Raw genomic sequence first — 26327 nt, forward strand, 5'->3', positions numbered from 1 at the left:
TAGCCAAAAAAACTCTTTGGAGACTTTGTATACTATTAAACCCGCAAACACAGTTGACCGCGAAAGTCATGTTCTGAGATTCGTACGATTTCGGAAATATTTTCATAGATTTTTAATCAGAACTTTCAGAATTTTGTATTGAAGTGGCTGTTATAATATTGCTGATGCTTCTTTTATAGTTTTTATATAAAATAATCAATCTTTTCATCAGAACGTGCCTGTATATCTTTCTTTCTTCGCCGTCAAATATGTTAGGAGTCTTTCTTCGGCCATGTCTTCTAAAGCGTCACTTTTTTCGTGGCCATATTTTGAACTCCCGTCTTCACTCATGTCTAGTGACGAATTATTTGAATTATATAGTAATTACGTAATTATGTATATATGTGCGTAAATATGCAAGAATATAAATAAAAAAGTATTACATTTAACATATTTCAAGTAAAGTGATGTGTACTATGCAAACTAAAGCACTTTGCTGAACACTTTCATTAACATTATTGAAAAGTATCGCTTCTAATGTGCAATGTTCTTAATGGCTTTTGCGCTCCTATTTCAATAACCAAACATTGTATACGCATCTTTCGTTTACAAACTTTATAATTATTATATATGTATTTGAATTATAAATGCATTCGTATACAGTATGTAATTTTAGTCAGTGTACAATTATAATTCATGCTGGCGTTTGTATGTACGAGCAGTATACTTAAGTAAGCGCCTCTGCCTGTCGCGCATATGTAGTACTTCTTTCCTCATCCAGTGTGTGTGTTTTACTTGTTGCTGTTAGATGTACACGTATGTACATATGTACATATATGCTTCCTACTGCCAGGCACCAACAGTGTAGTTGTAACTGAAATGACCCATGCGTCGTTGGCGGCCACCTGAGAGAAGTGCAAAAATATGTTAGCATATTTCTTCGAGTAAACATAAGTAGATAAATAACATATTTCTTTAAACATATTAGTGTAGAAAAAGGTAGGCGAAAACTCACTATGACGTACATCGACAAAAATTGTGGAGATAAAAACAAACGTATAGATTACTACGTATATTTGCTATAGTAAGTACTAAAGCGTTTACTTATGATTGTCTGCTTTCGAAGAGCTTCGCTTTGAGTGGCGAACATTTAAAGGGTTCTCAAGATATACACAAAAGTATCACTGACACGCTATAGCGGGGAACTAGCAGACGTTTCCTCTATGCGCTTAAGTAATATTAGGTTTATAGTCATTTATAGTATTTTTATTTAAAATGGAATTTCCTAGCACTCACTCGTGTTTCTTGAGTAAATAGCAAATCTGTATACTTGGTTATGAAACATTAAAAATGATAGTGAAATCTTTCTAATAGTAGCCACTTCCTGTAGAGTCTACAGTGTGGGCAAAGCAGCCCCAAGTGACTTTCGGATGCATAACAAGACAAGCACACTCTACGAAATTTAAAATAGGATACGTGAATGCCGACGATGTACTAGTATATAAAATTAAATTTTAATTTATATATTTTTGCCTTAAAATCAAAAGGCAAGTCCGGTAAGGTGTCGAAATGGTTGCTTCTTTACAAAGTAATTAAAAACTTTTATAAAATATTAAGTCCTAGGGTTATGATTTTTTTTTAATACGGTCTATTAAAGTATGCAGCCATTCCCTTGTAATTATTTTAAAATTCTATTAGATTTTAAAGATCGTAGGAATTATTTTAAAATGCTATTAGGATTTTAGTACAGTGAGTCAAACAAATGTTTACGTGTTTACTTTTTTTTTAGTATTCACAATGTTTTTCAAGTTAAATAATTTTTTGTTATTTTTCTATAACACTATTGTCCAAGCTTTAGCGAAAACCATATAAATCAAAGTTTCAAACGTTATAAAAAATTTAGGAAAATTCAACAAATTTTCATCAAAATTTCGACCTGTATAATCTGATATTTTAAACATTTTCTGGGTATGCAGTTTTATGCCCCTACAATTTTAGTCTAATGAAGTGCAAGTTTAAACCGGCTAAAAAATTCCGTTAATTTTTGAGAATTTTTCTTTTGTGACGGCTTTTGCGGATTTTTTTTTATATGTCAAGTGCAATTAACAAAAACTGGCGTTGATTTTTCAAAATTCTGTTGCGAACTGCCATTTTATTTAATATGAAATTCAAAAAAAAGTTAGTTGAAATTTTGATGAAAAGTTCTTAAATTTTAGGTAAATTTGGTTTTGGCTAAAGTTTGGACAATATTTTTATAGAAAAACAAGTAAAGAAGTCCAAGATCGGGCGAAGCTGAACCTTAAATACCCGGCGCACATATTAAATAAATTTTTCCAACGTTCCGAAAACTACCGTTACTTGTTTTTATAGAAAAATAACAACAAAAAAATGTTACTTGAAAAACATTGCGAATATAAAAAAAATCAACACGTGAACAAACGTTTGAGTCACTGTTTGTACATTTTAAAGCAGCGACCGAAAATAATGATGTTTTCAAAATTTCACTAAAAAAATCATAAGCTTCCAAATATCGTAAGCAAAATTTCGAGCATATATGTATGTACATATACAGTGAGCTTGAACAATATGCATACCCTGACGTTTTGACGATTTTGTTTGTTTATATTTTCCATACCACATACATATTTCTTATTTTTTAATAAAAATATAGCTCTATCGCCAGCAAAAACCAGAAGAATACATTTTTAAAATTTTATGCAGAACTCGGAAAAATGCAATTCGATTTCTCAGAAAAAATTGTTGAGTATGCAGTTCTGTAGCCCTTAAATAAAGTATAATAAAGAGTAAGTTTAAAGTAGCTAACAATTACCGTTGATTTTTGAGAACTATTTTCGCTGAGGGTGTTGCGTTCATGCGTTATATGGAACAAAATGCGCAATACCCTCAACAAAATCTTAAAAATTAATTCAATTCGACTTTTAAGGAAATTCAAAACTTAATGAAAATTTCTTAGTTTTTTTTTTGCATTTTCACCGAGTTCTGTATCAAATTAAAAAACAAACACTTCTGAGGTTCTGTTGTTGAATGAATATATTTTTATAAAAAAAGTCGCATGGAAAAAATTAAGAAACAAAATCGTCCAAACGTCGTGTATGCATATTTTTCACGTTGACTTATGTATGTATATATGTTTATGTTCTGTATGAATATGTTACGATTTAAAAACTTCTCAGCGATATCTATAAAAATTTTAATTTGATTATGACTTTTATTAACTGCACAGAAAATATAATTACATCTTTTGATTAAAAATAAAACTTTATTTTTTGAGTGTGATTTTTTTTGCTCAGAAATAATGATTTTTTAGTGAACTGTTATTTTTTGATATTAATTACTTAATGAGTTTATTTATTTTTTATCAGGAAAAATTATTATTTTTTAAGGTTTTATTTTTTTTTTTATCGAAAATAAAACTAATTGAGAATAATTTTTTCTCTCAGAAATAAAAATTAATTTTTTAGTTTTATGGCAGATCGAAAATCTCAAAACGTCCCACCCTAGCACTCGTCAGCATATGCCCTCAAAGATTACAAGAAATTAATATACATATACATATATATACATATATGAAAAATTTGTGCAAAGCAAAAAAAAAAATATCGTTTAAACCCTTACTATAGAAAGCGGTCTCGCATTTGAAGTTTTTCGATATGCAAAAAAAAAAACTTAAATATAATTGCTGTTTTTTAGAGATAAAAAACCGCTCAAGAAATTAGTTTTATTTTCGATCATGATAAAACATTGCATCATATTTTCGATAAAAATAATTAGCACTCGAAAAAGGGTACGATAAAACTCAAAAATTTATTATAAGTACTTATCGCAAATTTTAAAACCTTAAAATAATGATTAAATATCTTTTTTTATAGAACTAAATAATGATTACGGTTCCTGTTTTATACAAACTTGATTCCTGCAATGCATTAAAATTTGTTAAGTAATAACCCGCATAGTGACAAAAAATAAGCGAAATATGACTAATGCTTTTGAATGTAGGTATACAAAAAGTCAGAAATACAAATAATTTCGAAACAAATTTGACATGATCCTTAGTCATACAACATAATAAAAAAATGACAAATTGTACATAGAACAAAACATCAAAATAAATTATTTACGGAAATCTATAAAACAAAAGGTCATAAATCATTTCTGGAAGTTCTTACCCCATAACAGTTACGTTCTTTATAATAACAATCATAATTCAAACGTTAAAACTAGATTTTTGTTATGATTTTCAGTCTTCGATCGTGAATCACATATGTACATGTATGTACTTTCATATTTTATTTCCTAGATCATAAAAGATTCAAAGAGAAAATGAAACGCATTTACGACCGCAAATTTTTTTTCTAATTATAATGACTAAAAATAATCAATTTAAAATCCAAAATAATTGTGATTTTGATCGAAAAGGAAAAAATTATAAAAACACGGATAAATATTAAAATATAAACCTTCCAAATAAAGATTATCATCACAAAAAAATATACCAAATAACTACTATGTATTTAAATATCTGTTCAGCTTCCTCCAACATACCCATATTGCCATACTATTTTATTCCTAAGCTATAATTAATAGATATGCACAATTAACCGCCCTGTATAAACATTATTTCGTCGTTGTCACGTACTCAATAGAACATAACATTAGCATAGAAAATTGTCATTAATAGAGCGATTAAAGCCGTTTTTGGGGCACACTTTTAGGCGCAGAAGTTAAATCAATTGATATGCCATGATTTTTGCTTTTGGCGTAGGGAAAGGGCGGTAAGTTCCGCATCAATCATAGCTAAGAAACAAAATCGACTGTTGCTTTGCAGTAATGCGTTTACGAACAAAGGTTCGCAACAGCTAAAAGAAATCTTTAAGAATGTCGGAAATGTTTTCCTAATTGTGTAACGATTTCTTTACAAATTTTCAAGAGAAATCGTATAAAGGAGTTTGAATCGAACTCGTAAAGAAATTGCTGTACGATTTCTAAAATACAAATCAGAACTGTTTCTTCATAGCGCAGCATTATTTTAATTACTTAACAGATTTTTAGCCGACTTCACAAAAAGGAGTAGGTTATCAATCGTGAAGAAATTAAGAGTAATCTCAAATTTTTATATGGGAATTAAAGTCGGTTTTGTTTTTTGATTAAAAATTACTTGTTCTTCAAAACCTCGTGTACAATATATTTCATTTTAGAGAATCGCGATATCGCATTTCAGCCTCCGCAAGCTCGCATCATGTCACAGATCTAATGAAGTATCGCTTCTGCATATTTAGGGGTTAATACGACAAAAAAATAAATAAATGTGGCATATTTTGAGGCGCTCTCTTTTGCACAGCGGAACTATAGCACTTTATTTTACTACACTTTGCGAATAGAATGCTAATACTTGAAATTAAGTTTTCTAACTTCTAATCAATGCATGAAACTGTGATTTTTAATTGCTAGTTTTTTGCATATAACTATGATCTATAATAATTATGTATGTCGTTAAAATACAAAAAAAAAAATACATGATTTCCTTCCAAGTATATGGTATTTGTGTACGTACTTTTAACACAATTTTATTCAGTGGGACTTTTCTGGCTCGATTACACGCACGTTTTTTGAATTCACACAGGTGGCGGCGGTGGTGGTGTCGGTTGTATTAGAGTTGGTAGCACATAGTAGTAACAGTAGTGGATCGAGTGAGTAGTATAGCGAATATTTTGGTAGTTGTCGGTTGTGTTGTTGGTTTTATTTTATTTTTGTTTTAACATGATTTACAAACATTCATTCAATAATACAAAAAGAAGTTTTAAGTTTACAATTGTTTGTTTCCTTTTATATTGGCTTTGTTTGGATAGCAGAAACGTAAGTAGTAGTAATATATAATTATGTATAATGTGGAGGTTTTTCTGTTTGTTTATTTGCGCTTGGTTTTGCAAATTTAAGTGAACAACAAATTGGTTGGTTGGTTGTTTGGTGGTTGATTGGTTCACATAATTTATTTACGCTGGTTCAGACGATTTACACGTACTGGAAGTAGAGAGAAACACGTGGAAGAGAGAGAAAAAACAAAAACAAATTGATTAGTCAAACATATACACAAAAACAAAAGGAAAGGTAGCAAATTTTAGTTAAACAACAATGACAAGAAATAGCATTCATTTAAGATATTTTTGTTTTTTTTTTTTTAGTAATAACTCAAAATAAGAAAGGTTTCACATTCAGTATTACATGGCTTGAGTTTGAACCTTTGACAATTGGCCAAGGCTGGTGGGGGGTTACTAAAGGTATTTATTTTCGAAGTAAGCGCATTCATTTAAATTATAAATATAAGGTAAATCAACAAAAGTTGTAAGGACTAACGGCATTTAACATTTTTTATTTGGCTAGAATTTTTAACATTTCGTTGTGCCAGTTTTAGCTAATCGAAAGCTAAAATGCAGAGTTGGGAAGTAGTAGGCAAAGGTGTTAGTAGTAGGGAAAAAGTACTATGTGGTACGAATATTTAAAAATTGTATGTTAAATATTCTCTGATAGATACGCAATGGAGTACTGAAGATTTAAATTTGCTTTTGAACTCAAACTCAATTCATTTTCGTTTGATTAGTGCATTGGAACAAGCTGTTTTTTTAAATCATTTTACTGGTTAGTACACGTTTTAAGAACAACTCACAACAAATTCAATTAATAAATTCAACACCAACAACTCTATATACTAATACGAACTTTTTTGCGCTCAACATCCACGCCGATCGATAGACACAGTGTTTGGTGTACGTACATACATATACATATATACACAGGTATATTGCGAAAGAATTGGCTTTGTTTTACAGCTGTAGCAGCGTTTTAATTCCTTTTAAATTGTTACAAGTATTTTTTATTGCAATTTTATTAAAAGTTTTTTATTTTTTATTTTTTTCCATTTAATTTATAATTTATTTTTGGTTTCATTTTGTTGTGTTTTATGATTGAATATATTATTTTACCGTTATCAGTAAAATTATAAGGATGCTTGTAGGTATTTTAAGTGAAGTATTGTGTTGTTTTTTCCACGGTATTACTGTTTAGGGGGATATACATTTTGTGCTTCGTTTCTGAGTTAAATGTTTCAAGTCTCTTATTCGTTAAGGCTCATCTGTAGTTAGCTTTATTATTTTGTTGGGTAGAGCTATTATTTCACTTAATAATTTAAATCGCAGTTTAATTCCTAGACAAGAAATAAAAATGTTGATACATATTTTAGAATATGTTTAATCTGATCTGAGGGAATTGCATTATTGCCGAGTTACATGTTAGTGTGTAGTAGTGTTGTTTTGCTTGTGTTAAGTACGCATTTTAATGGATATTTGCTTGGTTGCCTGAGAAGAGTACTGTTTTATAGATTTAAGCTGAAATGATAATTTTTAAGCACAGTTTTCTAATCAACGTTAGAAAAGTATCACTAGTGCAAATATATATGAGCCATCTTCGTCAACTAAGGCCACCCCCTCTAAAAAATAAGAAAACAAATGGTTATAGGTTTCAAAATTTAGCAAATTGAAAAGCAGTATGGCGGCAAAGTTTTGAAAAATGATTCGAGTCGCTTGAAATTTGTTACTTGGTAGTTTTTGGGATCGCTGATTACAAATATGACTATCGACTTTTAAAATTGAAAACGGCATATCCAATATGGCAAATTTAAAAAATTAAAAAAAAAAATCCATTTTTGATTTTAAAAATTCATATTCAGACTCAAATTTAGCGACCCCATAAACCCCTGAGTAACAAGATCCAAGGGCGTCAAATAAAGTAATACAAAATTTTCCGTCATATTGCATTTCAAAAAACGACGCTCACAATTTAAAAGTAAAAATTTTTCCTGAATTTTTTTTTACCTAACCAATTTTGCCGAGAGAGTGAATGAATTATCAAAAATATATCCGCCATTCAGAATTTTAAAAATCCCTGAACATATTCCGTAATCAGCTAACCCTAAAATCGCGCAGTAACATATTTCAAGTATCAATCAAATATTTGGTTTAAAAAAACTCCACTCATTACACAGTGCAACAAATTTGAAGAAGTTGGAGGTGATGGGAATCGGACCAACAGCATTTGATTAAGCTGGTCAAATAATGAAAAAATACCAAAGGATTTGAAAATGTTCATTGTACTTGTTTATTTTTGAACCCAAAATTCACGACTTTAAGTAGAAATGGGAACCAACTTTTACTAATGCTTTGGTATTTATTTACTGTGTTATTGAAAAGTAAACATTCTAACCGAATTTTCAGTAATGCAACTGATTTTTCTATGAACAAATGCCTCATATACATACACAAATTTAAATTTGCGAAAATGTACTGTTTGTGATTTCAACATTTTTTTTTTGTTTAAGTACCACGATACGCCTGAAAGCAATTAAATATGTATCTTTATCAAATATGAGAAAAAAGTAGTAGCACTCCTCTGAAGCAAAATTTAGTATGCGCACACAAGTGCTTATAATTTTTTTTCAAGCCTTGGCTTAGATGAGATCCTAATTGCGCTACTTGGATGAAGTTCGAACTTATATGAGCACATGCTTTTAGTAAAAAATTAGATAAAACAAAATTGCAACAAAAAAGAGAGATATGACTTAAGCAGACAATATTTTAGTACATGCACATGAAGTACAAAAACAATGGTAAAAAAATAAATAAGTCATGGCAGTGATTAGCAATATTAAACCTACAAATTGATAAAAAAAAAATACAATGCAATGCCAGTTTAGTGAGTGTTAAAGGACTCTGCACATACACTCGCTGGCGTAACGGGGCTGCAAGCAGGATTTTGAAATTGACAAAATCAAATAGTAACGGCAGTTCAGGTGCAAATGGTATGCATTTTAAAGCATTGGTTTTTCCTTTTACTTTTTTTTTTTGTTGGAAAGAATTTTGTTGTCATTTAATTACTCGCCTATTTACGCATATAGCAGCTATACAAAAATGTTGCTTTAAGCACAATTAGAAATAGTTTTTTTGCAGTTTTTTTGAGATCTAGTTGCTGTTTATAGAATTTGCATTGCACAAAAATTTTGCTTGCTTTAACACTCTACGCTTGCAGTATGTAGATATCAAAAGATGTAATTTTTTTATAGATACCTTGTTTAATTTTATAAATATTTACGCCTAGAAATCATTTAGAATATCCCGAAACTTCCGTGTTTAAATCAGTATCAGTATCTGTTTTTCGTCTTCTTCGTCTTCGGCTCTTTTTTTCTCATATGTCACACGCATTTTAATCGTATGGTGGTGCATGTGAAAATATTAATATATGATTTAACGTAAACCTAAGTTTTTCTCTTGTGTAACATATCATTTTGTATGAATGATTTTCTTCTTTGGTTGGATTTAAGGTTTGTGATAATTAATGATTTTTCGTGTGCGAATAGTATTTGCAGCTATGCACTGTTGCTGTCGAAGCAGTGTTGTTGTTTGATTTTTCAAAATCACATTTTTTCACATTTTTTAACGAAATTATTTTTATTTTCATATATTTTTTACGCCTAAATTATATATCCATATATGTATTATTTTATACTCGCTGCTTGCATTATAAAGTGCTAAGACGTCAAAATCAAGCGTTTTTCTATGTATTTCACGCAGAAGCCAACTCGCTTGCTGCTTTAATATTGCTTACGAAATTTCGACAGCGTTCATTAATGACGTCGAAGCAACTTTTGCTTGCAATTTTCTTCCTTTTTTCTTGGTAGTTTAAGTTGAATTGTCCATGCGGTGTTTTGCCGTATTTTTGTTTTCTATTCTTGTTTATTAAGCATTTGCTTGCAATTGTCGCTTTGTTTATTTGGTGTCTTAACTTACGAGTGCGTTAAATATTTAGTAAATATTTTTTGTTTTTGTTTATTTGGTTTTACTTCATTCATTTTATATATATATATATATATATATATATATATATATATATCGACTTTTTAAGATCATTCTTTATTTTACTGAATTCTTGTTGACTTTCTATGCAGATTATTGAAAAATCTGAACTGCAGACGTAACTCAAGATCTTTTCTTACTGCAAACATAAAAACAAAAAGACAAAAAGACACAAAAGACAAGTAAATGTTAAATAACTGCAAATGAAAAGTAAGGGAATATGTACGAGGGTGCAATTCAAAGGATATTAAATGAAAAAAGATACACTATTATATTTAAGACAAAGTGTTCCAGTAACAAAACTTTGCTTGATTGGTAAAGGGGAATTATGTGGGCCAAAGAGTCTGTTTAAGAATTGTAGAGAGTTGGTGAAGAAAAACGAGAATGAATAAAAACAAACCAGAGACCGAATAGAAGGGGAGATACTCAAGGTGGTATTGACGGGGACATGGAAGGCAAACAACTGAATCAAGAGCAAAGGAACTGAATTTCAATAAAGAGAAAAGGAATTTAGGTACAATACAAGAGGACATAGAACTCGTCCTAAATAATAGACAAAAGAGCAATAAAACAAAGTAGTAAAGTCCATGGAAATACGTCTATGTGATGGATTTAAAAGTGAAAAGATTAACAAAAAAAGGCTGTATTTTGAAAACTGAGAAAATGAATGCATGTACAGTGCCTGTTCCTTGAATTACGAACGAGCAAGACAAATTTATATCCGTACCCGGTTGACCGAGCTATACTTATTAAAGTGTTCCAAGGTTTGGTCATGTGGTCATTTGGATAGATTTAATTTATAAATATGTTTGTATGTAATATCGTTAATGCAATTTATTATTTAGCATTATGATAATATGACATATAAACATGCATGTATATGCACATGAGCCTTTATGTCCACAAAAAATTCATCAATAAGTTAATATTTTTGCCGAATAGCTACATATCTCAGTATAAAGCGATACAAAATGAAAATAAAATACTTTTAAAAATATGCCTCGATAGCTCAGAATTCTGTAAAAAGGATATTTTGGAACTAAATTAAAAAATTTCACATTTTTATTCTAATAAATTAATTAAATATCTTGTTAAAAAATTGGGTGCCACAAATCTGTTTTTTTTTAATAGTTGATAGAGGGGTGGGTTGCGCCAAGCTACTCGGCGGCAATTTTTTTCCGGAGAACAGCTGGATATTCTTTTCTCATGTATCGTGCTGCAACGGTAGTTGGGTGCATATCTCAAAAATTATAAGTACATATTTAAGAAATATGTATGTATTAACTTCTTGTAATTCAAAGGAGAAGTTCTGTACATCTATGAATGTGCCGCTAATTAATGTCACAATTAAAAAAAAAATAAAATTAAAGATAAACAAATTGTGTACTTTGTTTAAACAAATAAGAGCGAACTTTTGCCATGATCTGAGCAGTAGGAAAAATAAATGAGCAATAATGGTGGCCGCTGCGTATATGGTATGATTCTTTTCTATGGGAAATCACATACATTCAATGAGCTGATGATAGCGTAGAACTTTTAAAAAAAGAAAGCTTTTCGATAGAACATTCAGTTTAAGTTTACATTGAATAAGCAAAGCAATGTAAGATTTTATGACCAAATTTTACATATGACGACAGAGCTAAACACAACGAACACAGCAATCTTTTAAAATAAAATATAAAAATCTTAATGGGAAAAGGAGTATCACATCAGATATTAAAAAACTGCTTTAACTTAAACTCAAATAACGGCGTTAGTTTACATTTGAACAGTTTGTAATAAATCACGCAACAGAAATTCCATGTTTGATGAGTTCACTTGGCGTGGATGAGATTTCTTTTCATATACATATATGGATGTTTGTATGATGTAAATATGTACACCAAGTAGAAAGATGCTTAGTGAATTGGGTAGTTGACGTCCTGTGTAGATTGCGTACATTAATAGTGGATATTGTACATATGTATGTATGTTTGTACTATGTGTATGTATATTCTTGATTTGTTTGTCGCCTGTGGTTGGGTTGTGACTTGCATTTAATATTTTCGCTTTGGATTTTATAGCCTTTTTACAAAAGCAACACACACAAACTCACATGAGTGCATTATAACTGTTGGCACTTTGATTGAACGCCGGCGAGGGCGATGGTGATGGCAATTCCGAGCTAGGTGTTACTGCACGACTTCCCGGTACCACCATATTATCCGGATCGATTTCAGGATCAAAGTCATCGCCACCCACCACATTGTCGTCGTCGTCTTCGAGATCGTATTCGATGCGCGGCTGCTGTCCACGTGATAGTGATGAAGATGGCGATGACATTGAAGCTGGCGGCAATGCCATGTTGGCTGGCAGAATTAATTTCGGCAAATTCGGTTTTAATTTTTGGACACGCACAACTGTTGATTGGTTTATGGCGGGTTGTTGGTTGGTGTGTGCAATATACATACATACATATATTAGGCGATGAACGTAACGTTGGTGTACATTTTCGATTTGTTCAATTTACACGTGTATAGATTAACATTTTTTGTTGCAGTTTTCAAGGACGAATTTTTCATACGAATTTTGCGATTTTTTTAATTTTAGAATTTTTAAATAAATAAACAAAAAAAGTATTAATAGGAGTTACTCTATACTAAATCTGTTTATATGTATGTAAATACAACAAAAATGGGAAACGAACCAGGTAAAGAAAAGCAACAAACAGTTAAGAGTGGATTTACATTGGCGGGAATTGACAAATTACACAAAGGAGCATATTTCGAATGAATGAAATGAACTATGAGCAAGGCAATATGACGAATTCAAGCTAAGCTTGCAATCCATGCCTGGATATGATGTGACGCTAAATGAAGTTTGGAAATTGAAATGTAATTGTATGTAGAAGAGCCGGGATTTGATGACACAGTAGTAAATTAGGAATTCTACATAGTGATGTAATCGCATCAATGAAAAGTCCCGATGAGTTATGATGGCTGCATATTAACTTTCTTACTAATTTACCCTTATAAAATTAATGCATTACGTAATCTACATTAAAGCTCTGTTTACAGTTAGGATATTCCCCAAAATTTATTGAAGACCCAGTTAACAACAATTCAGTTACAGTTCACCAAATTGTAAAAATAACGAGAACATCAACACTTTAACAAAGTAATGAATTAACAAAACACGAGACTTCAACAAAACAACTGAACGATCGATGAACAACGCAGTGACGATGACGGTTTTATACAATGTGACACATTTTCGCACGAAACTTCAGAAACGAACTATTTACGTTGGATAATTGGTTAAATGTTATACGCAGTGAGATGCATTTTGGGGAGAGAGAAAGAGAACAGGGTCATCCATATTACCTGATGCCAGAATATTGAACACATTACTACAAGCTGGCATTGTTAATGAGCGGCAAGTTTAACCGAAGGAAGCTTAAAGAACGCTAAATGTGAATTTTAACAAATTTTAATAAAATTTAACATCTTTGGAAAGGGGTATGCAAGCAATTGTTCCATAATATTTTCCTTTAAGAAAAAAAATGTGCATTGATATGATCGAATGCATCATTTATCGGTTGGCTTCTTTAAATTTCCTTCTCTTCGCGCTCGTTTGCATTTTGAATAATATTGAGTGCAGCCACTGCAACGATTGCTGGCGTAGGCAGCCTGGGCATTGCTGCCTCTGGCATTTGTGCTACTAATTCAGCCCCAACATATTTCACATCTAACTTTTCGTTGCCAACATCATGCGAGTCGTTTTCATTTTTCAATGAATTTAAATCATTGAGATTATCTGGGCAATCGTATGCTTTGGCCTTGAAGTCATCTGATTTCTCCATAGGAGCAGCTGCAATGGTAAGAGCTGTCTCGGATAATTGCATTTTTTGCTCAAATTCGGTTGCAAGTGGTTGCGATGTGGTTGTGTTGGCGGCACATGATGACGATGATACGCCAATCGGTGATGTTTGCAAATGAGCGGACAGAACTAACGATGGCGATGATAAAAGTGGCAATGGCGTTGGCGATGATGTGGATAACGGTAAGCGCATGAATTTGCTTTCAGCAGCTGCTGATGATTGCGTTTCAGCTGTGTGTGAAAAATATGAAGAATGGGATGCTTATATCAGATTACTTTTCAGCGACCTAATCAATTGACACTTAGATTGTACATATATAGAGTAATTAAACTTATGCTGACACTTTAACAATGGCAAGTTGAACCTGCAGGGAGTCGAGTGAAACACACTAGAGCCAACGTTGTTTCGAGGAGTTGTAGTATGTGGGCCACTCTTAATAATCACCTAGAGATTGCAAAGGAATAACTAAATTAATACGCTAACTCACTTCTATCGATGTTACGTTGCAAATGTGCGGCGACTCTGTGACGCGCATCATTGAATTCCAAATGCAGACCTAATCTGAGTAACGATGAGTTCTTTTCCACTAATTCGGTTATTTCCATTTCGATCTTATTACCGAGCACTGAGGATCGCTGTTAAAACAAGGAGGTAATTTTAATAAAACATATATATTTATATTATAAATTATAGAGACTCACCTGATTGGATGCCCTGAACTCTTCAATTGTGCGACACTTGAGCAGGGCCTTCACTAAAGTCACAACAACAGGTGGACTAATGAAATTTGTTTCAACATTTAATACTCTCAGGGTTTTGCTTTTCTCAATTGCTTCAGCCAATAGGAGAGCCGTTTTATCGGTTAGACCGACATTTGTTAAGGATAGAACTTCCAAATGTTCATTATCGGGCAGTACTTGGAAAAGTTGTTCGAATTTCTCATCGGAAATGTTCTGTAAATGTGAATATATGTACATGTATCCATATGCAAAATTAGTGCACTCTACATGGTTTGAAATTTCACCCACTCACCTTAATATTATTTAAGTTCAGTTCAATCAATTTTGTATCGTTATCTTTTACACGTTTAATTGATTCCTCGACATCTGTGTTATTTGGTGGGTCCATGGGGAACAATTTTGGTTGAGTTGATTTTGTAATACCGTCCCAACCCATACCAACTGGCTGACCTTTGTTCAACAATGAAGCATGATATTGATCCTGATTCATCATCGAATGGAAACCAAGTATAGCTGCAAGAGAAAAGTAAAATTTGTTGAATGTTAAAAAACAGTACAAAGACAAGTGTTTTTTAAGTTGAGTTGAATAAAAGTTTTTTTTTTTGTAGAATTTTAAAACTTGCGTAATTTTTTTTTTTAACAAGCATATCATTAACTTATTTTTTTCTCAATAATACTTTTACATACCAGCCAAATCGATGATCTCTTCTTGGGTAGCATCGCTCAGCGCATGTTCATATTCATCGCCCAAATCGATAGCGATCTGTTCTTCAGCGGCAATTTCGCTTTCATCCCTTGCCGGTGGCACCCATTTCTTACCACGTACAGTACCCTTAACGTAGGGTTCGAATTCGGGTTCATCTGGTGCTTCTAAGGCTTGTTTGTTAATGTGTTCAATCAACTTCTTACGATTTAATGGGCCGGTGGGGTCTTTGTCGCATTCATAGCTGCATCGTTGATCGGGTGGCAGGAAATTGTCCTAAAGTAAGGGAAAAATAAGATTAGAATTGAACCGAAATCTTCAAAAAAAATGTAAGTCCCTTAAAGTCTAAAGGCCTTCTAAGTGCCGTTATTTTCAAGGTTAAATGTCGCACAGTTCGAACATTTGTGAAAATAAGAAGTAGAGAACATACTGACTTTTTTTTAACTATCAGACTGCTCTGTAACGAACTCCCCTATAACGAATACACCCTTATAAGGAAGTGTCTTTGGAGTTAAGTACTGGGTTTTTTTGTTGGTTTTTTTTTCATAGGTTTGAAGTTTTTATGTAACGAATTCTGTAGAGTATTTCCTTAGGGCACGATTGGTACATTTGAACATTTTTTATATTGGGCTATTGGTACGAAATAAAAAAAAATTTGGACGAAAGTTTTTTGTAGTCACACGATTGGTAAAATACAGCGAACTGCTATTGAAAATAAAGAATAAAGAAAATTATTTGTGCATTCACACAATTGGGATACGATTTGCACCAAATTTTGACCAAATGCCCAATCGTCTGACGACTCTATCCGTCGTTTTAAACATTGTAAAAATGCCTTTGCAATGTATTTTTGTTACAACATTAGAAACTAGGTGTTGTGGAAATTGCAGATAGAGAGTATTGCAGATAGAGAGTATTGAATATAAGCCCTCGATATATATATTTTTGTTTTTCTGGCAAGGGTTTTTTCACTGAACTGCTATTTAAAGCTAATCTCTGGTATCGGACAATCAAATTTTTGACAAATGGTGCTTAACTCATAACTCTAAACACATTGAAATCGACGGAGCAGCAGCAACAGGCGGGCAATTATTTAAATACGTAGTCTTCTGTAGGGGGTTTTCAGAGATCTGATTGTCCGATGGCGATTAAACGGACACAAATTTGTCAGATCTGGCAACGCTATTGGTTTGCAAGAACAACGCTTGCAAATTGTGTAAATTTTTTTCGAAAGTCATGGTTCGATTCTGAATCTACAATGGTGCTTATTTTTGACTAAAAGACATGCTAATAAGAAAAATTGCCGTAACAGAAGTGAAAAGAATTCACGAGGCAACGGTTCATCCACAAAAACTCGCTATTTGGTTGAATAGTTATTTCTTTAAAATTGAGAACAGCAAGAACATTACTGTCAATAGCAAGCGTTTTCATTCGAAAGTTATTTCTCGAAATGATTCGACTCTACACAATTTTCTCTGAGGCCACATGAAGTCATTGGTTTATGCGAACAAACCAGAACTTTTGGACACCTTGGAAGAACAAATTTTGCGAATTATTGTACTATAGGCCAGCAGCTCATCAATTTATTATTTATTTGGTCTCGCTGATTACGAATCTGAAGATTGATTTGAAAAATTCAAAATGACGGATCCAATACGGCAGATGATTTAAAAAAAAAAAGCTATAAAATTTGTATGTGAAGACATTCAACATTACTTTATTTATGAAACTTTCTATGGGAGGGCTTTTAGAGATGCTGATTACAAATCTAAAGTTAGTTTTGGCAAATCTAAAATGGTGGATCCTATATGGCGGACGAATCTGAAAAGGAATCAGAATCTTGAACTTACAGACAAAGAAGAAATATGAAATACTTAAAAAATATACACAAAAAAAAAAGTAAAAATTATTAAAACTAAAGAATCCATAAAACTAAAAATTTTAAAATTTTAAAAAATTTAAGTGATTTTAAAAAAGTAAAAATGGTTTTCTAATATAGCCCTGCAACCACCATGTGGATACTATATTTGACGTAGACTTAATGCAGCCGTTACAGAAAAAATTCGTATTCGTTATAATAATAATAGTTTGGCACTTACACATATGTTAGTGTTTGGCCGAGTTTTTCGTTCGATTTGTGGCGTGCGCCTTGATGTTGCCACACAAAGGGGGGGGACCTACAGTTTTACAGTGAAAATTTTCACATTTACTTTGAAATTTATTTTCGCAATTTGGCAAATTCCAAATTGATTTTAAACTCAAATTTGCTTAGAATTACATGTAAAATCCTCTATGATATACGCGCAGTCAAAAAAAATTGAGCCGCCCTAACGCACATATTTTTTAGTTTTTGGGCGACGGGTAAAAGTGTACGTAATGAGCAATATACATGAATGTCATATCGCGTGGTAACATCGTTTTCAATGTGGGTCTTCACAACTGTCTGGTTAAAAGGTTATCTGGTTTAATTATACATTCACAACAGTAAAATACACTATAGAAAGATAATTTTTAATCACATATCCAAGCAAGTGTGAACACAATGAGGTTGTTCACCCATGCCTGGTTATCAGCTTATGTGGTTATATGTTTTATTCAGTTTACAACAATAAAATACACCTCACAATAATAATTTTTAACAGATAACCTGATAACTAAGTAAGCGTGAACAACCTCATTGTGTTCTAAAGTCTTATAAGTAGATAACAAAATATATTAAACTCTTAATATTTAAAAATTATAATTTTATTTTACATTTTACTTACATCGGGATCAACTTCTTTGGCTAAAATGTTGATTTCTTCTGGTGACAACTGTGCCAGCAGAGCATCAACATCAACCTCATCATATTCGCTCAAGTCCTTGCCATATAATTTTGCAGGTGTAGTAAGAGTGGTAGTCTTTGTTGTAGATGAAGTCTGGAAAGATAAAGATAATGGAAGATTGAAATAAATGATAAATCACTAAAGCAGCTAATAAAAATAGTTATTAAAATACACAATTAAAAATATATATTCCAAAAGCTTTGCAACTTTTCTAAGCGCCAGTGTGGTGGGAGGCTGCGGCGCGCGTCTTTTCACTCTTGGCACTGGGCGTAGTTTTAATTTTTGGAATTCAGGCACTGGTGAAGGTGGGCGTTGCAGCTTTTTTGAAGAATCCATTGGCACTTTGAATGAAATTATTATTGGTAAGTTCACCGCGTGCGCACTATGAGCTAAACTAGCGAACTACTGGACAGGAAATAGGCATTTGGCGCGCTGCACGAATTATTTCGTCTCTGAAACAGCAAATCCCGCGAAAAATATTAAAACACAAAGAAAATTGTAGAATTTCCTAAAAATCAATATTGCATTTCGTAATATACGAGCGCACCGTATAAATTAATCCAATTAACGGCTAAAGAAAACGAAAAAAAATATACAAAAGCAAAAATACAAAAAATGACGTAGACAACAAAACCTTCAGACCTACCATTTGGTTGGCGCAGACAATAATCTTACAAGCGTTCAACTGAAAACTATTGTAAATATTATGAACCTCCGTACGTATGAAGTTCGCGCCTTCGCTTGCCGTCAAAGTTCAAATGCGACTGACTGAAACTACAAATCTACTATAGCAGGTCGGTTGGTTGCGTCTTTGGTTTTTGGACACCAAAGCTCTGCAAGAACACCCTCAAGAAAGCAATACCAGCCTAAGAATGGGAATTGGAATAGGGGACCAGCGCGGCTGTGCGGACGGACTATGTATTGTTTATGCTCCACTGAGATGAAGTAACGACTTCGGCAGCAAAGCTCAGTTTGCAATTAACTTCAGCGTTGTTTCGTGGGATCGACTCAATGTCGTCTGTCTGCCTATCTGTCAGTCACATCGCCAGTTACACATGTGTAAGTTATAGCAGTCAGCGGAAATTAGTGTGCTGTAGTAAGTACTGTGGATCAGCGAGCAGGCAAGCAAGAGTCGTCAAACCACTAGTGCAACAACTTACCTACCAAGCAACAAAAAAGCATGCACACGCTCTCATCGCTGGCGTACTGTGCTGCACCCGAATTGCTAGCTTTTATGGATGACCTAAGATCGCAATAAGCAGCAGTAAAGGTGGTAAGACCCTAAGAGGCAGCAAATGCTTTTAAAGATTTATTATTGTTTTGGTTCATTTTTGTTTTGGACTAAGGTAATGTATGCGAATCGTGTGACGGCTGTTGCACTAAAAGCTAGGGATGAAGGCAAATATGTGCATTCGACTGCATCACCAACAAAAGTTGCGATTTTTCCTCCGGGATTACAACATTTATTATACATAGTTTTTTGACAAACCAGTATAAGCTTACAAAATCTTTTCTTTTCACGTTTTTCGAAGATTGGTTTAAGAATAACTTGAATAAGAAGCCAAAACTATTCCGATTTAGACTTAAATATGAGGTATCAGTGGAAAGGTGTTTTCCCACTCTTTTTATTTCTTTGCAAAAAACTCATTCACGTCTTGACTTTTTTTTCATATATCTACACATCTTAATTCAACTTGTGCTGACATGATGCTTGTTCATCCTACCTTTCTATTTCATACTTTGAATGAGTTTATTTGTAAAAATAAAAAGGGTGACAAAATACCTTTCCCATTTTTTCTCATAAGTCTAAATAGGTAAAGTTTGGGCTGAGTTATTCGAGTTTTTCTTAAACCAATCTTTGAAAAGGTTTAAAAACAGCATCAAAAATCTCATTATTATGATTCCGTAGAACATTTTTTTTTATATTTTTTGCACTTTTTTTAAGCTTAAACTGTTTTTTTCATCTGTGGCAATCTTTTTCAAAACACAATTTCACTCATAAAAAAAAATAATTTTTTTGGTGTTATTTTCAAATCTGTCACGCAAGTTTTAATATTTTTATCAGAAATATTTTGGTGCAAGTCTTAAAATATAATAGGTTTTATAATTCCAATGGAAACACAGTACCGATTTTTTTGTATGGGGAGTGATTCAGTCTAATGTGAATACATACATTAGTAAGACAAGCTACAATTTGGAGACTTTAAGTTTATTGTTATTTTTTTTTCAAGTGATTCAGCTAAATGAAAGTTCAAGCGCCTCATTTGAACTTGCGGCTATCAGTGGGAAGCTTTTTTACTTTATGTTTTATTTTCAAAGAAGGGATAATGTAGTAAAAATCGAGAATATAATATAAAATAAGTCTTTAAATCGAAACGCTATGCATATTTCCGCTTTAGCCAAATATGCATAGCCTGTTAACTACTGCACTTAGTTGACTCGCTACATTTAGCAGTGTTCATGCTTTGCGAGGGTTCTCACTCACTATTAGTCTGGAGTCGCGTAGCGTGACAAAAGCAGTTGAATTGCTAGCTAAATCGTGACGGAGGAGACGCGATCGAATTAGCAATGCAAAGCTGATGAAGGGGCACCCATTGGTGCCGACCAAAACGAGAACTTGGCTGTGAAGATAACTAACACAATATATACAACTACACGCAAGCGCAGAAGTGCTAACGATTTAAAAGGTATACACTGAGATATGAGCCCTTACTTCCGCTGGCATGAACACTTTAAACTCGCCGAGCGTAACGCAATCAAAAGTGATTTTTAATGGTAGTAGGTTTTTGAGGCAAAGCTGGAACTGCTTCACTCAGTTGCGCAGTTTGATTGGCGAACCACAGAAGTTGCGGGGAGGTTACTTCATAATTTATGCCCTACGTGTATTAAGTAGCATGACTATTCTTGTACCACACTTTTTGCTTCTTGCCTATTTTTATTTGGAAAAATTTTTAGTTTTCATTGTATTCATGTAGTTGGTATGTTCTACTATGCCCCACAATAAACAAAAGTGTTACAAGTTTTGAGCATTGGCGAGAACCGGTTCGGGAGAAACACACGAAATACTCGTAATAATAATAATAATAACAATAATAAGTAGTAAACAGTAATCAAAAGCAGTGATTGGACAAGGTACACGCACGAGCACTTGAAACTTGAAAAGCAGCAATGACAGCGACAGCAACCGCGTCTCAGGCGACCAAAACTGGACAAACGAAGTAGAATTAATTGTCTGTTGCGGCCGCAATTGACCCATATTGGATACTTATATTATAGTTATGTCTGTAAGTATTTGCGGAAAATATATAAGTAAATAAACAGTAGTAAAGACATTATCAAAACTAGCTGAAGTACGAGTTCTTGACTTTAAATATTAGGTGAGTATATGTATGTCTGGTCATTGGAGATAGTTTTTAACAATTTACAAGAGGGGAAACCACAAAAGGCAGCTGGGAAATTAGTGTTCGTGAAAAAAAAGATTTGAAGACTTTAGGATGGAAGTCATAAATGTAACACGATATTAAGAAAGTTGAGAGTACACTAATGGAATGGGCCACCATAGAAGAGCTGACGAAGACTCGGCATTACCTAGGATCGATTTCTGTTCCGTGCAACCATCCAAAAACTGGGAGGAAGTGTTTCTCTAACAGCTGTTGCCGATCGGCAGGCAATGCCAAACCTCCAAGCAGACTTCTGCTCTAAAAAAATTGCTCAGAGGCGATCTCTATTGGTCAAAGCGCAGGGAAGCTTCACAAACTGCGACAAAACCTGGATTACCAGAGGTACTGGAATGCAGAAGTCCTGCTAAAATGAGATTAATCCGCAGTCTTTCAAATGCAGGACACTCAAAAAAGATGTGTTATACTGTCTCATTGATTCCCCATTTCCAGCAATTTTCATCTTCGATCAGAGCTAATTTAAGAGCGCGTAAAGCCATAATTCAGTATCCTGTCAGTATCACAACCAGTAGCCAGTTTCCTTCCCTTTAAGAGATAAAATACAATTTGGGAGCTTGCTATATCGAACTCAGCACATATAGCCCTAGACAGATTGCAGTTATATGTTTGGGTCTACAACATCTTTGCCTGCCGGATCGTATACAAGTTTTACTTCCGCTTAATCGCTCGTAGCGGAATCGGCAACTCCTCTATCAGCACAGTTACCTACGAAGCTCCTTCTTAGGTAAGTGTATCGGCCTCCACGTTACCGGCAACACTGTGCCTTCGCGCAGAACAATGCAGCGCCTACAAACTTGACTATCTTCGACCCATTTGTGCAAACAATCACCGAGTCAGCCCTTCTCATGACCTCACACAAGACTTCATCTATAGTGGCTCCGAAATTCGGTCCAAAGTGAAGCCCGGAATAATGTAGTCAGTCTGAGAAGATAGTGTTCGCGCTATACAACTTTGACCGTAGGACCTGCACACAAACAAAATGTAAGTATTTTTTTAAAGAAATCATAATAAACTAATAGGTCTATAGTCTTTTGGGTGCATACAATCTAATCTGCCTGCTTTCGGCAAGAAAACAACCCTTGCCGTCTTTCATCTAATAGCCACATAGTTAAGCCCTATTCAGCCTTCGAATATGATACTCAGCCACCTCCTGCTCTTCTGGCACGCTTTCTGCACCATAGCACCTAGACCCGATGTATTGTAATAAGAAAAAGATTTTACTACCCATGTCAGTTACATACTTGTACATGCCGCATATGACTTTTATTAATGAGAGAAGAGATGTAGTTACCGGTTTTGAACAGAACTGCCGCTTTTTCGGGCTTCGAATCGAACCGGTTTAATTTAAAATACCAAACCCGAACCGAAAATCACTTCAAAAAATGGTTGCGTTCGATTCAAAATGAAAATCCATTTAAGAATTTTGCAAGCTTTGTAATACACAATTTGCCTAAAAATGTAACCGTTATGGTAAAACTACTAAAATTTGTTTGTTTGAAGGCAAGTCCATGAGTTGGCTAATGAAGTTAAGAACCTATCGGAAATCGGGGATTCAGCGTCAAGCCAAAATTCTTAGCTTAAAAAAAGTTTATTGACAAATTTTTAATAATCGCTTTACTGTGTGTTTGAAAACAATTAGATTATCCATGATAAAAACATAGCAAGGTATAACCGTTCTCTCAATTTGTCGGCCATGATTTTTTTTTGAAGTTTGCCAACATTTTAAAATCATATAAATGTGATAATAAAGAAATGAAATTGTTCGAAATTGTTGTTGCTTGACATTGAAAATGAAAATGTGTGTGTGAGTTTGTGAGTAAATTTAAAAATTAAATTGTTTGGAAACGTCAAGAATTTTAAAAGTGACTCTCAGCGGTTCTACCTTACTATATTTTTATCATGAGATTATCTATACTATAACGGCTTTACCGATTTTTTGGAAATTTCGGACACCAGCTGCAGGTTTTTCAAGGATGGTTAGCGGCTAATAATAATGTCGATATATCGACGGGGCTTGGCCCCTTCCATTCGAACTGAATTTTTTATACTTCATATATATCTGGGAGTGCTCAAGGTAGAGTTATGGCGGCATAGTTTGTAGCTGTGCTTCGAAGAGAGTTGCCACCTGTTTGAAATATTAAAATGTGGGTGTCAAACGGTTCGTTTTAGAGAGAGAATGCTATAGCTATATTTTGAAGACAGCCGCCACCTGTTTGAAAAGCTAAATTTAATTAAACTGCAAACCGTTATATGAAATATTAAAATATGGGTGTCAAACGGTTCGTCTCGGCGAGGAAAAGGCTCGGAGCTATATTTTAAAAAGGGCTGCCACCTGCTTGATAAGTCGAATTTAATTAAATTATGCACAATTAAATGAAATATTAAAAAATGGTTGTGAAACGAAATAGTGTTAAGAATTTTTTAGTTGGAACATTTAAAATATTTGTGAGGTATTTGAAGAGGGTGGCCACCTCTTTAAAAATTATTTAATAATTTGACTGAATTATTCCCATATGGGAATCGAAATGGTTTTAAATAGGCTGACTTCAAGGGTTGCCACCTGTTGAAAAGTCAATCAACTTGAATTAATATGGGTGCCAGACGAAAGATATTAGATAAAGGTTTTGTGTTAGAGAAGTGGGCGTGGCAAATCCCATATGCATGAAATTTTTAATTAGCTATAGCTTTGAGATTGATATTTGGTGTGGCGGCATAACTTAAGTAGGCGCTTATGTTAAATAAAAATGAGATGAGCATTCACAAGGCGTGGTACATTCAGAGAACCATAAATTGAAATCATAAGTTATAACATACTGAAATTTGGTGTGCAGACCTAAATGTACACCAAGGTATATTATACGTAGTAAATGAGTTTAAGTATACAATGAGGCGTGGTATATCCTCCCATAGGAGTGAAATTTTTAATCAACTATAATATTGCAACCATGCGATATTTGTATCACCTAGTATTTAAAAAATTTAACCATTTGAACCGAATCGAACGGTGATCACTATTTAAAAATAATGTAGCTTTACTAATTTAATACTACATAATTAATCACCACAACTTTCAAACTCAATGCCACAGCTGCAAAACTAATTTTCTGATTTTTAACATTTGAACTAACACACATACATACATATGTACATATATCTACGTTCATTTTTTAGATACAAAATAAATTGGCGAAGTAAAAAAGTGGGTGTGTTTCATCGCAGTTTTAAAACAAGCTGTCAATTTAGACTATGAAGTAATAAAAAAACCATTACAAATATGACCACAACAACCATTTGTAACCAGTAATTTTAAAAAGGCTTCGCACTGTAAAAATTTAATCTTTGAGCTGTTCAAGATGTATGACCTTGAACAAGCTTTAAAGCGAGAACATTCTTTTTTTTTAATACTTTTGAATACAATATTGCATGCGAAATCAGAAGGTATAAATTTGTTGGTAGTTTTTTGTTTTTCAATTATGAACAACATAAATTCAAATATCTGCAGTTACAGCTAACGTAGTAGTGCTTCGATAGGAATTGCTGCATAAACAGAAATTTAATGATCATCATTAAAAAGTGAGGTAAATAGTATACTTATTTATATACATATATTTATGTAAGTGCAAATACCTAGCCACTGTAGAGAATTAACCGCTTTGGATTACAGAATTTCCATAGAACTTCGTAGCAAAAACCAATTCCATGCTGCATTCAAATACTGGAAATTATGTGCGCACTGCTAAACCAGTCGCATGCTGAATGCGCGAAATTTTCGTATCGCAAATAAATAGCAATTGAGTTCATGGTCTAATCAAACGTGAAAGAGCATATACTACATATGTACATATACTCATGTGAAAAAACGTATGCACATATATGATATAAATATGCATGTCTAACTAGAGATTAATGTATGCACATTATTGTATACGAAAATACATTAATCACACAAATAGAGGTGGGAAATATGTATATGCATATAAAGTAATTGGGGACAACCAGTTGCATTGGCAAAGAAAATTTTACTGAAAATTAAAATCGTAAAAAATATTTTGCACTGAGGAGAAAAATATAAATAACACTTAGTTATTAGCCTATATTATCTGCTGAAAATTTAATAGTAAAACGCTGATAGAACCGCAGGTAGTTTAAGATAAATTAAAGTGAATATTGGAACTCCTACCATAAGTTCATTAAAAATGGCAGCTGAGGGGTTAAACGTACGGTGACCATCCGGCCTTTATTTTATAGGACAGTCCTTGATTTTAACCCCCTGTCCTTTATAATTTTTTTCAAAATAAAGGACGCCTTTTGTCCTTTATTTCTTAAATTGTCCTTTACATCAGCTCTGCATTCTTCAGAGGTAAATTTGTAAACATAGAATATGAACAAAAATGTCCCTTAAAAAATATTATAAAAACCTTCGCCAGTTTGTTTCTATTTAATCGGTAATCTTTGTACAATCTATAAGGCAGAGGGAAAGTTGCGCCCAGAATCGTGTTGCACGCTGAGTTTCCAGCTCCACTTAAAGAAGATAAACCCCCTGCTGCATAGTGGTTCAAAACCGGCATTTAGTGTTCGTAATTCACTGGAGCCTTCATTTTTCACTTAATTTGATTACTTCTTATTTTTTTTATGAAAGCTTACAATATTTGCCAGAGACCAGTTGAGCCTGATTTTTGAATTCTTATTTGATTATATAACATATTTTTGTACAAAATGCAGAAAAAGTAGCAATTTATAAGAAAATTTATTTTCCTGTTCCAGTTAGTAAATGTTACATAACACAAACTAGTTGAAAACAATTGTATGGTTCTCCCAAAACAAAAAAATTACACAAAAAAAA

At 33.1% G+C, this 26327-nt stretch overlaps 1 protein-coding gene and 1 long non-coding RNA gene across 9 annotated transcripts in view; one reads left to right on the plus strand and one right to left on the minus strand.

Moving 5' to 3' along the window:
* LOC108362007 (uncharacterized) overlaps positions 1 to 18198 on the plus strand; it is a 21287-nt gene extending 3089 nt beyond the window's left edge. The window contains exons 2-4 of the long non-coding RNA XR_001847398.1: positions 1393 to 1398; positions 2159 to 2161; positions 18187 to 18198. This is a non-coding gene — a long non-coding RNA (uncharacterized LOC108362007). The remainder of the gene's footprint in view (positions 1 to 1392; positions 1399 to 2158; positions 2162 to 18186) is intronic.
* The window catches only part of tmod (tropomodulin), a 115289-nt gene continuing 89228 nt past the window's right edge, over positions 267 to 26327 (minus strand). For 3 of the 8 annotated variants that reach the window (XR_001847393.1, XR_001847396.1, XR_001847395.1), the window contains 8 exons: positions 17967 to 18119; positions 15186 to 15477; positions 14791 to 15011; positions 14460 to 14711; positions 14246 to 14393; positions 9114 to 10038; positions 6715 to 7198; positions 5705 to 6018 (listed from right to left, as the gene is read on the minus strand). Coding sequence is in view for 3 of the 8 variants with exons in the window: in XM_017614826.1 (XP_017470315.1) it covers positions 13486 to 13988; positions 14246 to 14393; positions 14460 to 14711; positions 14791 to 15011; positions 15186 to 15477; positions 17967 to 18119 (1569 nt within the window). In the remaining 5 variants the exon portion in view is untranslated. Of the gene's footprint in view, positions 885 to 5704; positions 6019 to 6714; positions 7199 to 9113; positions 10039 to 13441; positions 13989 to 14245; positions 14394 to 14459; positions 14712 to 14790; positions 15012 to 15185; positions 15478 to 17966; positions 18120 to 18672; positions 18778 to 26327 lie in introns of those variants that run through there. The other 5 variants (XR_001847397.1, XR_001847394.1, XM_017614824.1 and 2 more) reach the window with 5 other exon arrangements.

This window comes from Rhagoletis zephyria, unplaced genomic scaffold (assembly GCF_001687245.7).
Source record: "Rhagoletis zephyria isolate East Lansing unplaced genomic scaffold, Rhagoletis_zephyria_1.1 Rzeph_scaffold_00909, whole genome shotgun sequence".
NCBI classification, from domain to species: Eukaryota; Metazoa; Arthropoda; class Insecta; order Diptera; family Tephritidae; genus Rhagoletis; species Rhagoletis zephyria.